Source organism: Amblyomma americanum, chromosome 1 (genome assembly GCF_052857255.1).
Source record: "Amblyomma americanum isolate KBUSLIRL-KWMA chromosome 1, ASM5285725v1, whole genome shotgun sequence".
In the NCBI taxonomy this organism is placed as follows: Eukaryota; Metazoa; Arthropoda; class Arachnida; order Ixodida; family Ixodidae; genus Amblyomma; species Amblyomma americanum.
In genome coordinates this window covers 123,998,155-124,010,974 of record NC_135497.1, presented here as the reverse complement: position 1 = coordinate 124,010,974, position 12,820 = coordinate 123,998,155, and the positions used below count along the sequence as shown (strand labels likewise).

Genomic DNA, 12,820 nt, shown 5'->3' with positions numbered 1-12,820 from the left:
TGTTCTAAATGAAATAACTAGTGCAGACATGCCTTCCTCTGTTGAACATTCAGTGTATGTCATGACATGAGGTTTATACTTAGCATGCCTTTACCACACTTTACAGTTAAGCATGCTTTGACCTTCACACCTCAACCTATATTGAAGTTGAAAACAGAAAATGCAGTGACGGCAAATTTTTTTGGTAAGCTTGTTCATCTCTTTCCTCACAGCAGGGTTCAGATGTCCAGTAAGACATGAGACCATTCCTATACCTTTCCTTTCCTCAAAAACCAATTTATTTATTATTTCAACATAAGTTACCGCTTGAAAAAAAAAAAGTCACACAAGAACTTAAAAAGGCAAAATACATTATCATGAATACCACTAAAAGGCATAAAACACATATCCAAATCAGAAAAGTAGCTATGATATTACTTTAGTTCTTTAGGGACTAACAGACAGCAAATACTACCATTCTGGTATTCATTATTGTTCCACAAAAGGAAAAGATTAGAGCTAGTAACAAGTAGAAAAGAATCCTCAAATCACATGAAACCATATTGCACAAGGAAGGTCGGGAAGTCTGATACTGCCATAAGCATCACAATCAGTCAGTCAAGAAATCTACTTCAAATCCTAGCATCTAGTGAAAAAGAAAGCTTGCACTCAAACTCACCTTGCCTATCAATGATTCCACCAGCAAGGATGCGAGCTATCATCAAATTGTCATCCTCAACTCGTACCGTTATCCCCTGAAAACATTAAGCAAAAGCACCTTTATACCACATGTATGCAGAATAAGAAAAGCAGCAAGCTGGAAATGAAACAGCCACTCACCAAGGGTTCATCATCATTCTTTCTGATTCCCACCATCCTGATAGTGTCATTCAGGGTCTCAGGTGCCATTGCTGGTGCCTCCTTCTCAAGTGCTAGTGGTTTAGCAGGTTCATAGCTCTTTGTAGCTACAGCATCATGGGCGTTGAGCAAGGCCTACCATGAACAAAAGGAGAACCATCAAAAACAAAATACAAGAACTCACTGCAGTCTAACTCCAATACTCATTTGGTAGTCATTTTTATCCCTCGAGCTTTCACTGTTTTTCTTGATGCATATATTAAGAATGGTAAATTTATAAGCAAGGTAAAGTGTTTTACAATTTTGATCTCAATAAACCTTGAAGACACGTATGGCACGATTTTCCAGTAGCTTTTTTTACAAATTCTGCGGCTAATGCAACACTTATTGCAGAGAATTCTCAACACTCTGTTATTTAAAAGATGTGAAACAAAAGAAACCTTGCAGGTAGATTTATTATGTGAACCTATAAGCAAAGGCAAAAACCCCCTTCTCTGCTTTGAACAAAATTTTATCCCTGAAGTGACAAATCTGTTATATTAATTACACCTCTTTCACTTAGGGCATTACTGAAGGACAAAAATGAGTAATAAACAAAGAACGTCAACAGATAACACCAACTGGGTCACTACTGAAGTTTGAAGCTGAGGAGGCAATACATTTTTATCACTCATGGGCATACTCAAAAAACATAATGCCAAACACCCCAAGATGCACCCGAAGTGACCGTCTAATGAATTAAAATTCATAATAAATACAAGGGTACCCAACCAACAGGTTATAACTATTCATGGTGATACAGCAGATTCAATTATAGCCCCTAGCAATAACTGAACATACCAAACATTTTTCATATTGGACAGACAAGTAAGAGCCCCAAATTAGTTCCTGTGCACTCCAAAGGTAACAAAGTGCAGTTTATCAAATATGAAGGGCTAAGCAGTCATGGAGACTGCATTGTTCCAATATTCTCTAAGGTTCTCCATTTTTCAAATAAAAAAAAGCGAGTATAAAAAATTTCCGCAAGGAAGACTTCTCACACATATTCAGCATCGCTGCAAAAGTGGCAGAGCTCACACTCAAAAGCAGGCACAACACTACATGTAGCATACAAGCGTGGATGAAATGGCGGAACTTTCGCAAGTTTTTCCCCAACACTGGCCTCATTTAGAACACTGCGCTCGGCCACATTATTGGTGGCTCACGTTTCTGGTTAAGCTTGCGGGTGCAGGTGAAAAGTCTATTGACTGCCATTGTAGTCTGTGACTTTGTGCCAGCACCAGCCTTTAAAGCCAGTTTTACACTTAATTTTTATAGAAGAAAAAAAGAACAAGACCCTTTCAAAAATCTTTTTAAGCTTCATTAGAAAACCTGCTTATCAAAAGAAACAAACATTCACTTCTTGCTTACCTTGGCCATGAACAACTGCCATGAATCAATTCAGTTGGTCTATTTACACCATTGCAACAAAAGTTAAGAAACGCCCATGTGCAGTCTCACAACAGCTATCCACATGCAATGCCAGGCCACAGAGGACGACACCAACCTCAAACACACAGCCCACTAGGCTTGACAAAAGAGTGTGAAACTACACCAGGGGTAAGACATGCAATATATATTTTTCACTGTTGTCAATAAGGCCAGACACTAAAGAATAATTTCAAGAAAGAGCCATACTGAGAAGTGAGGACCACTAAGAATGTTGGCGAGCTCTTGGGCGTCACGACCACTGACTCTACGGCAAGCCTGGCAGACATCCCGCAAAAGTTCTACATTGTTTGTGGAGACAGGCTTGAAAGTGGTAGTTTTCTCTTCAAGATGATCTTGGACCTGGTAGACAAAGAAAGAAAATTTAACTGAATTTATCAACTTTACATGTATTTCACAGCAACAGAACCGACCAACTTTATTTACGGCTCATAATGGATGTCGCCGTAACACCTAATAACCAAATATTGATGCTAAAGATCAAAACGATGCCAAGTAATTGTGCTTTGTTTTTGTACCGTGATACACCAGGAACTTCTTCATGTAAGGTTACAGCTGGAACTTTCATTTTAAATAACACGCTGGGGTTACCTCCTCAACTCATTTTGGCTAACCACTCCCCTGAATACCATTAGCACTTCAAATGCTATACATATCCTCAGTCAGCATACAAGGTATCATATTGATCAGTGCACATTTTGTTGACATCGACCTCCTCCATAAACTTTTTAATGTTAAAAGTCGACTAGTTCTCATTACACTGAAAAACTATGCAAAAATAAATATACCATGGTACTGGCTCTTACGCCAAACTGCGAATACCAGTACGCTAGTGTGTTTCTGACATTTCTAGACCTTTTCCGAATCAGAAACTCTTAACAGTGCCTCAGAAATTACATTGATGCTATTTCTGAGGCACTGGCCCCACTCTAAAATTAATTTTCTCATGACTACTGTCTGGTGAAAGACTCTCCATATCTATGAATGTAACATCATGTAAATGATTTTAACAAGTAACTTCAACCTCATCTCAAACACAGAAGGCAACATATCAGCAAAAGGGTAAAAAATAGCAGAAAAGAAAATGAATGCAAAATTATTTTTCTACCTGCTGTTCACTGATGTTTTATTCTTCTGCACAATTCCAAAACAGTAACACATGATTAGCACAGCACTACATAAAAAAATACTCAAGTGCGCAATATAAAGTCTTCACAGCATAAAATGAAAGACAAAAGCAAGAGGAACACACACGTCTTTTGCCTTCATACTTTTGTGCTGCAAACACTCGATATTATGGATCTTAAAAACTGGTCCAAGCAACTTTCCTGCTTGAGTACAATGATGACAGCACGTTGAGCTAGCAAGCACAGGATGAAAACAATGTAATTTGTGCCTCATCAAAAACCTTATTACAATGCTGAAATGCATTCAGAATGCCTCCATTCTATGCAACTAACTGGACTTAGCAAAGATCAGTAAAAATAAATGAATTAGCACAATGTACCTAAATTGCTCACTAATAACAACCACAGCGATGATGTAGACAATATGACCATGATAATAAATGCCATGCCAATTACACTCTTTTAGCTTTCTGACAGAGAGAGGGCAGTGACTCCAATGCCTTGTACAACATGCATAGATGGCCAGCTGCAAGGGACGTTGCTATTAACATGCAAATGCCAGCCTATGAAGTTGCAGAACGTAGCTTTTTTCAACTTCCTCAAATTTCGCTGATCACTATTCCAAGTTAAACAAAAACTCGAAAGTAGTAATAAAATGTCCAATGCCCTTATGATGATAAATGACAAGATTTGAAAAAAATTTATGAAAGTGCCATACCTGCACTAAGCAGCTCATGACAGGCGATTCCATGAGACCTTTGAGAAAAATGAGGTCAGTGTCCCGAACACCCACACGTCCATTGAGGTCCTCGATGTTTTCCCTGACATGCTGAAAGGCAGCTGAAGAATGAAGTAAAAAAGACTGAATGACTGCTTTGGCAACTCGAGAACAGGAAAATTTGTTAAGTTTTCAGCAGTGGTTACAAATGGTTACCAAGGCAATTATCACAAAACTATGTGATAATTAAAGCAAAAGACAGATTTTACACCAGAAATGAAGAAGACATGAAGCTTAGATCATTTCTTTTTCATTTGTGGTTGTCATCCTAAATTTTTCTTAATTCATTGAAGGCTTAAGTCGCATATATTTTAAATAATGGAAGCGCCATAGATTGCCTTTAATGTATCTAGCTACCATAATGTGCACTACATTCACATGCCATATGCACTTTTGCACCTGACCACCACCACATAACAGATTGCTATATTCATAAAATGAATATATATCGAGCCTAGGATTGGATTGCAAAACATTTATTTCCTCAGAAGGCAAAATGCAGATGATCTGTGCTAGGTGGCTATCAGTCCATGGCTGACAGCGACCCAAGTAGCTCATCCAATGATCCAGGTCCAGGAATATTCTAGAATTTTTTTTTTATGAGATTTAACTACTTGCTTCAACGGTTCTCATATCACCTCCTACTCCATTTTTTTTTTTTTTTCACCTTCATGAAGATTCCAAAAGCATAAACACTGTCCTAAAAACCAAATCTCTCGTTGTTTTCACAGCATATTTGTGAGCAACGTTGAAATTTGTTAAAATTGAATATTTGTGGGCTTCTATAATGAACCTGATAACTGCACAACAGCACTAAGGTCAAGAAGGATGGAGGCCAGCCGCATGCCCCCATCCACCTCAATGAGGCATTAACTACCGAATAAAGAAATCGAACAGCTTTCCATGAAAAAGACTGAGATAAGCCACATCTGTGCCTTGCATGGGCAGGATCCAAGACACCTCTAACACTTACTCGTCAATTCCCATCTTTATTGAAAGTTTCATGACTCCTGCTACATTGAAGCTTTTTAGGCAATTTCACTGCCCCTCACTACATGTGGTTTTATGGGGTTCAATGCCCCAAAGTGACTCTGCCTACCTCGCTACTATAAAGATTCCACACCCAAGACAGAAGACTCACAGTATTAAAAACCAGCACTAAAAAACACAGAAAGAGGACGAGACTAGACACACAGAAGGCGCTGACTTACAACTGCAGTTGTAAGTCAGCGCCTTCTGTGTGTCTAGTCTCGTCCTCAGTCAGTGTTTTTTAGCGCTCGTTTTTAATACTATGGATCACCACACAACTCGCCCAATTCTCAGTTCTTCTACAGAAGTCTCCCCTGAGTATTCCTAGACAAAAGAACGCCACTATCAACGATTTTCCTTCGTATTCAGGATTGTAAAACAACGGATGTAATTTTCTTTAACTGCACCATAATGAAACCTGTACACACCCATTCATCTATTATTTCTCCTTGAGCTGCATAAAAATAAGGCACCCGACACAAAAGAATTGCTGGCGGCTATCATTTGCAACAAAGAACCTTGGATCACACTGATATGCCTTTGTTAGTAAGGGCCCAGCCATGCATGTCCTCATATAAAACATGGAAAGAATGCATACCTACCACGACAGTAGCATTGTTATACCATGAGAAAAAAAACATCTTCACATGAAGATGAAAACTGTAAACTTCCCATCGACATATGTGAGTATTCACAGCAGGCACCAGTGAAAATTTCTGCATTTATTACTGTGTAATGAATATCTCTGATAAGGTACACAGGTTATGGAGTATAATAAAGAATTTCAAAGAAATGAAACAACCTCGAAACTTCTTATTTTCAAATGGAGCTTCACACACAAATCAAACCACTCTTACTTTGTTGTATAGTAAAGTGCTGTAAATGTACACCATGTCAGTGTCTCTCTCTTTAAAAAGGTCAATATAAATTTCTAACTACAATAAAATGCAAAGCATATTATATACACAAAGAGGAAGGGCACAAATGGCACAAACATGGGCAAAAATCTGGTCCATGTTCAGAAAGAAAAATAGAAGGAGTAAGAAGGTTGGAAAGTCTGACCCTTCAGGCAAGACGAATGCCTGTGAATTAAAGCAAGCATCCTCCGTCCATGTGAGGGTATTAGATTCAATGCACATGGTAACTAGCACTAAAGACAAGGACCGAAGAAAGACCGACACCACGAACGCTAGACATCAACTGGTTTTATTCCAGACAGACACATTCAAGATATAGGCAAACATGTACAATAGATCACACCCTAAAGCGCATAAAACCAGTTGATGTCTAGCATTCGTGGTGTCCGTCTTTCCTTCTTCTGTCCTTGTCTTTAGCGCTAGTTACCATGTACATTGAATTTAAAGATCAGCAACTAGCCCAATTGTCCGCTTTAAATGAGAGTATTATTCAGCTGAAATGGCTTATGGTGAAGTTGTCAACTATGAACAGTTGGCTTACGTTGGTTCCAGTTGGCCCTAACGTTTCCAGCTGGGAATTTTGCCATTAGTATTTGGACCTGTGGGACCTGATAGGCATTTTTACCTAGATATACACTGAGTGCACGGTTTTTGATGTGCCTGGCAGCTGACCAGTGTTAGCTAGATAGCATGAGCATTTTACTTCACACTGACAAGGTAAGGCACTTTTGTATTCTGCGTACTATTTTGCTGACTTTGCTATAACAAGAAGTCTCTTTTTCTCACTCTAGTCTCCATTATTACCAATTCACTTAAGAATTGAGCAAGCCTCTGCAACAGTGCAATATGGGAAATGTTATCAGACAAATGCATGCAAGAAATCATGTAAACAGAAATAAGATTTTAGAAATAAAGCAAGTGCAAACAACAACAAAAACTCAGTTGATACCACAGAATTGAAAACAGGTCTAAGGGGCTTTTCTGAACTCCTATTGGACAGACCTGTACACGATTGACATCATAATCTATAAGTCAAAACAGTTGATAAACAAACTAAACATGTAAAATGGGCTCCACCTCTCTCCTTGGCAGAAGAACAAATGAAGGCACGAGAAGGACGAGGAGGAACTTTATTTTAAGAAAAGAACACAAGGTCCTCAAGGGTGGGCTCGGGGTTTGGGTAGTAATGATTTAGCAAGGCACAGCGCTAAGGTACCACACAAAATGACGCGCGACTCTGGCATCGCTGTTCACTACTACCCTCTCCCCCCCTCTCCCGAAACTCTCACATACGCAAGCGCTCACGTACCTACACCCTTCGCCAAAAGTTTCAGGCCCAGGGGTGTTTGCTTGAGATATTACGCAACCCTAGCGTCCCATATTTTGAAAGCAAGAGAAACTCTGGTCCTCGCCCTTAAAAGTCAGCACCTCCTCGATGCTACGAAAGCACCACCACACAGCTTCCCTGGGCTCTAAACTTTTTACCAATGCTGTAGTATGCACACACCTTTTTCTGTAGCTCGGGATTGCTTCAGTGACCACTAATGCAGCACGACTACAAATACAAAAACCCCGAAGTCTAACAGAACTCACAGCACATTCAAGTGCTTGCTGCGATGGCTCAACGGTTACGGCGTTCGGTTGCTGACCATCATGTCGCAAGCTCGATACTCGACCGCGGCGGCTGCGTTTCGATGGAGGCAAAACGCAAAAGCGCCCGTTTACTGAGACTTCAACACACGTAACAGAACTAGAGGTGGTCGACGCCTTCTACCATAGCGTGCCCGTTCATAGCTTCACAGCGTTACTTTCTTGGCACTTAAATATCCAACGACTCAACTCGAGTGTACGCGCAAAAGGTGCGATACGATCCGCTCCCTCCGCGCTATTCATAGCATGCAACTGTGCTCGCCAGTGGCACGCTTCCGTAATGTCTATGAAGGGAAGCGCGCGTCCGTCGCGTTGATTTTGGGGTCACCACCTCATTTCACAGCCGCCGCTGTCCTGCCAGCACCCTTGAGTCATGGCAAATTCGGCAGGGTACTGTCGGAGCTGATCCTCACTGGCGCGCGCGACGATCACCAGTTGACGCCCGAGCCCACCTGTTGGAGCAAACGGCTCGAAGCGACCGAAACAGCGTGCCTCTTGAAACAATGAACGCGCTGCTCGACCTGACATCTGAACTTCTTCGCAGAAGACAGCAAGTATCAAGCACGAAAAAACCAACACGCCCAATCAAGTGCCGATCCTGCGACGCTTATTTATACGCTACAGGCGCAGAAATTCCGAAGCAAGCCTGCCGCGTCACTTCGCAAAGCCCCGCCCCGAGGTATACACCTTGATACCGTCCGCGTACGTTTGCCACTCGGAGCTGCGTACACTGACGTTCGCGGATTAGACAAGTGGACTCACCCATTTTGAGGCTGCCAGGTCAGGGAGTGCCGGGAAGCGATAAGCAGTCGATATCACAAGACAGTTGAGCAAAACTAATTGGCAGGTTCAAGCCACAAATACCGAACCTAGCAGCTCGCGTAAAACGCGCGCCGCGAGCCAGCGCCAGAAATGCGTGCCCCGTCGCGCTTCCGCTCGACGCGCGGCAACGTCACGTCCGGTATGTCGAACACGGCAGAAGCGGAGTCGCAAAACCTGTCCTGGGCGCGCTCAGGTGAAGCATCTCTGGGGTAAGCCAACAAAGTGCGCTGGCCGAATGGAGTCCGGCAAACGCTCTTTTGCGGTTTGTTTCGCGGCGCGCGCCTCACTCGACGGGGAAGACGGAACAAAGACGACACGCGCCTTTTTCTACGGCGGGACGTGGAAGACCGGAGAAAAAGAAGGGTGAAAGGAAGATGGGGGGAACAGAATAATGGAAAGTATGAAAATGAAAGTGCTCCACAGCTATTATATTGCGCGAGTACCTCTACGGGAAGACGATTGAGGTCTTTCGGGCAACAGCGATCGTTTTATGCTGCATTGTAGGTTCGTCGCCCCCGCGCTACGCCATCCGGACGGCGCACCGTCCTTCTCTCTGTCTCTATTTCTACCTTTATCATTATTTTCTTTTGAGACTGCTTTTCGTGTCATAATATTAGCTTCGTCTTGGACTCAAACTACGGTTACATAAACTTCGATTATACCGGAGACGTATACCGGGTTTACGTACGACTGTTGCGCGCGCGCGCAGTGGTCCTACGCAGCCACGCGATTGCCAATGCGCATGCGCAGCTTCGGTACGTAAAACCGGTATACGTATCCGCTAGTATGTCTCAGGTATGCTAAATCTCTCTATTGAAGGTCAATACATCTTGGTGTCTACCATAATAAGATTGCTTTTTTTTCGTAGCCTTGCAGTGATGCAAACGCTTCATTTAGCAGTCATGAATAGTTCTTAATACTGCATTTCGGAATACCAGGTTTACGTTATTTGTGCTGTAATACAGCAGACGGATGATCAGGTCGAATGATAATAATTAAATACGATATTAATCGCGAGCACTGACGGAAGAAACGTTTCAAGCTTTGTCAGTACAAACTCAATAGTTTCTGCCTCCAGAAGGTATGTGCTGGATGCACCATATAAGGCCTCGTGTCTATCACAATGTATTCTGCAAAGGCCCATCCTTCATGCAGAGCTCCTTGTTTTTTGTACGGAAGTAGGGATGTGTACGCATATTGTGAGTACCAACGTGTCCAAGAAACTTTATTATCACCTTCCTGTGCTACAGAGCAACTCCGCCGCGCCCTCCGTTCATTTTTCTTTTTGTTTTTCTTATTCTTTTTGTCTTCGCTACAGCATAGAGAACACACACTGCTGCCACTGTCGACGTTAAAAGTTGCCTGGAAGTTAAACAGTCACGCGATAAGTGAGCAAACTGACGCAGTGATCTTTCGGATTCTCACTGTTCCCTTCATATCGTATACTGCACTGGCGCCCTGGAAAGTTACCGCTCATCACATAGCGACATTACATTAATACTGTTTTTCTGCAGCCAACCGGTGCCACCGCTGAAATCGGGAACGTTGAACAAAACAGTGCGCCGCTTATCACTTTCTCAACGTCGAGACCTTGGGCAGGAACCATCTGTGGCCGAGAGAGCGGCCAGACACTTGAATACTTCACTCGCGATTTCGTTACGCGAAGAAAATTGTCTCCACAGGTACGCGTACTGTGAGGAAAAATACACAAAGAGCTTTGGCTTTCCCTCACGTTTGGAAGTCCCAAGGTCGTGGGATTTAATTCCGCCCGCGGCGGCCGCATTTTGATGGAGGCGAAATGCAAAAACGCCCGTGTGCTGTGCAATGTCAGCGCGCATTAGAGAACCCCAGGCGGTCGAAATAAATCCATAGACCTTCACTCTGGCGTCCCTCATAGCCCGTGTGTCTCTCCGGGACGCTAAACCCAACATACAACAATACAGTCATGTTCGAGCCGCCGCGGTGGCTCAGTGGTTATGGCGCTCGGCTGCTGACCCGAAAGACGCGGGTTCGATCCCGGTCGTGGCGGTCGAATTTCTATGGAGGAGAAATGCTAGAGGCCCGTGTACTGTGCGATGTCAGTACGCGTGAAAGAACCCCAGGTGGTCGAAATTGTCCAGAGCCCGCCACTACGGCGTCCCTCATAGCCTGAGTCGCTTTGGGACGTTAAGCCCCATAAAACCATTAACCAATAATGTTCGGAAGTTCCATATTGTATGTCCCGTTAAATTTCTTGTCACATGCTGCTCAGTCTAGTTCTTGGACTCACGTCCTTTCACTGAAACCAAGATTCTGGGGCCTTGGTCTAAACCTTCATCTCAAAGGAAAGCGGTGAAGGCGTTCCTGAAGGTTTTAAAGGACTCGGGGTTGAGCTCCCGACTATAAACGTTTAGCTTTAAGTGTGCGCCCTCTGTCCCCTTGTCCTAGAGGCCGGTGTACTTGTGATTAACTCATTTCGTTGCCGCTCTTTCTTTCCTTTTTTTTTGCCGCACTACTTGGAGAAATATCACTGCGTTTTCGCGCCAACGACAAGAAACATATGAACGATCGGCCAACATTTTGTTGGCAAGACAACTCGCGTACTGGCCGGATGTCTGATGCGCGTCATTAAAGTAGTCAGCTCACCGCTGTTATGGAATGACCCCCAGTAAGCCTACATTACGGACCCATGCATAACGCTCGAAGCATGTTTCTATAGTTGCACGCCCACAACTATAGTGACCAGAAGTATGCCGCGCAGTTCCAAACATTTTTCGCTGCGCCACCAGACCAGTGAAAATGATGTACACGTAAACAGATCAACTGGTACGTAATAGTGCTCACTAGTAGAGCATTAACACACCGCCAGCAACTCTGTCAGTATTATGAAACGCATTCCGACCGTGTATGCGGCCGGTTTATTTAAAACGTTATTGCACTGTTTAATCGCGCAAAATGACTTCCTCTGGGACAACGTCCTTTACCGGATGCCCGCCTTAACTAATAATATTCAGATAAGTTACTTGCACTCAAATACTGTCATGCATTTAACTCCGACATCTGTCTATGCGACCTTTTCCATCTGTTTTACAAATAAACCACTTTCTACGTCATGAAACCGCAATACGTACAATTTCATGTGTTCGTATACTTGTTTCGTTGGTGTAAGTAAGCTGCAATGGCGCAACCAGCTCTAGACTAGCTACGACTACAATAGACCAAAACCTTCCGGTTGCGTGACTTCCTGTTTTCGCGCTCGTGCGCGATACGAAAAGAGATTGCGAAACAAAGCGGGCTCGAGTGCGGCTGCACGAGTGTGTACACGTCCTGCAGCACGAGGCCCCTTCGGCCACGGCTCGCACGCTGCTCGCATCTCAGGGCTGACACATGGCAGCCGCCAAAACGCTGCGCACTCGGACGCGTGGCGTTTAAGCCGTGCACTTCTGATACGCAGCACAAGTGCACGCCATCAGCGTGCCGATGAAGGCCCCCTTTGCTCTCGTGACTCTCAATGACGATTCGGTTTTTAAAGGGGCTCCGAAAGGGACTCTCAATAAAGTTGTGGTATGCCTGGGATGTTAAAGGGCACTGCTTCACAAATATCCTTCTGTAGAATTTTTTTAATGCGTTCGGTAGAAGCTGAGTTGCCTGTAGTCATAAGTTGAATTTCACCGGTCTCGCGCCTTTCCCTCTCCCCTCGTCACTTTTTGCACGCTGAAAGGTCGGCGCTCCTTCGACGGCCCCACCACTGGCTGTCGACGCTCGCGGGAATTCCCCGGGGGACGAGCTTCCTGACCCGCCGGAGCGACGCGGCTGACTGGCCGGGGCCATGATTGCTGCGCGAATTCTGAAGGAATCGAATTGCCACCTCTTAACCGACATACGCAGGAGCACGAAACGGAGGAATGCGCGAGTACGAAAAACCCCAATACAAAAAAAAACCGCAAAAATACCTAAGAGCTCAGAACACTAGCGACTTCGTTAGGCAAAGGGAGAAACGAAAGGTTGTTGTCGTGCCATAGGTTTCGCACAGCCTCAGAAGAATTTCCAAAGCGTGCTGATGTTGATGTTGTCTTTTCAGCGCCTAAAAAGTTGTGCAGCATGTGCAAAAAGGTAAATGTCAGGAATTGTGAACCACGTGGGTGTTCAATTAGGCACGGTGATCGTTTTGGTCTTTGTCAAAAAGGTGTCGT

General features: G+C 43.7%; 1 protein-coding gene and 1 long non-coding RNA gene across 3 annotated transcripts in view; one reads left to right on the top strand and one right to left on the bottom strand.

Moving 5' to 3' along the window:
- Positions 1-12,820, bottom strand: part of LOC144113600 (protein PALS2-like) — a 56,308-nt gene that overhangs the window by 26,388 nt on the left and 17,100 nt on the right. The window contains exons 1-5 of one of the 2 annotated variants that reach the window (XM_077646770.1): positions 8,589-8,759; positions 4,171-4,292; positions 2,515-2,667; positions 820-972; positions 659-734 (exon numbers count right to left, since the gene is read on the bottom strand). In XM_077646770.1, the coding sequence (XP_077502896.1) occupies positions 659-734; positions 820-972; positions 2,515-2,667; positions 4,171-4,292; positions 8,589-8,592 (508 nt within the window). In that variant the 5' untranslated portion in view covers positions 8,593-8,759. Of the gene's footprint in view, positions 1-658; positions 735-819; positions 973-2,514; positions 2,668-4,170; positions 4,293-8,588; positions 8,760-12,820 lie in introns of those variants that run through there. The other variant, XM_077646769.1, reaches the window with a different exon arrangement.
- Positions 8,728-12,549, top strand: LOC144113601 (uncharacterized). The gene is made up of 2 exons (XR_013310829.1): positions 8,728-8,857; positions 12,349-12,549. It is a non-coding gene; the product is annotated as an uncharacterized LOC144113601 (long non-coding RNA).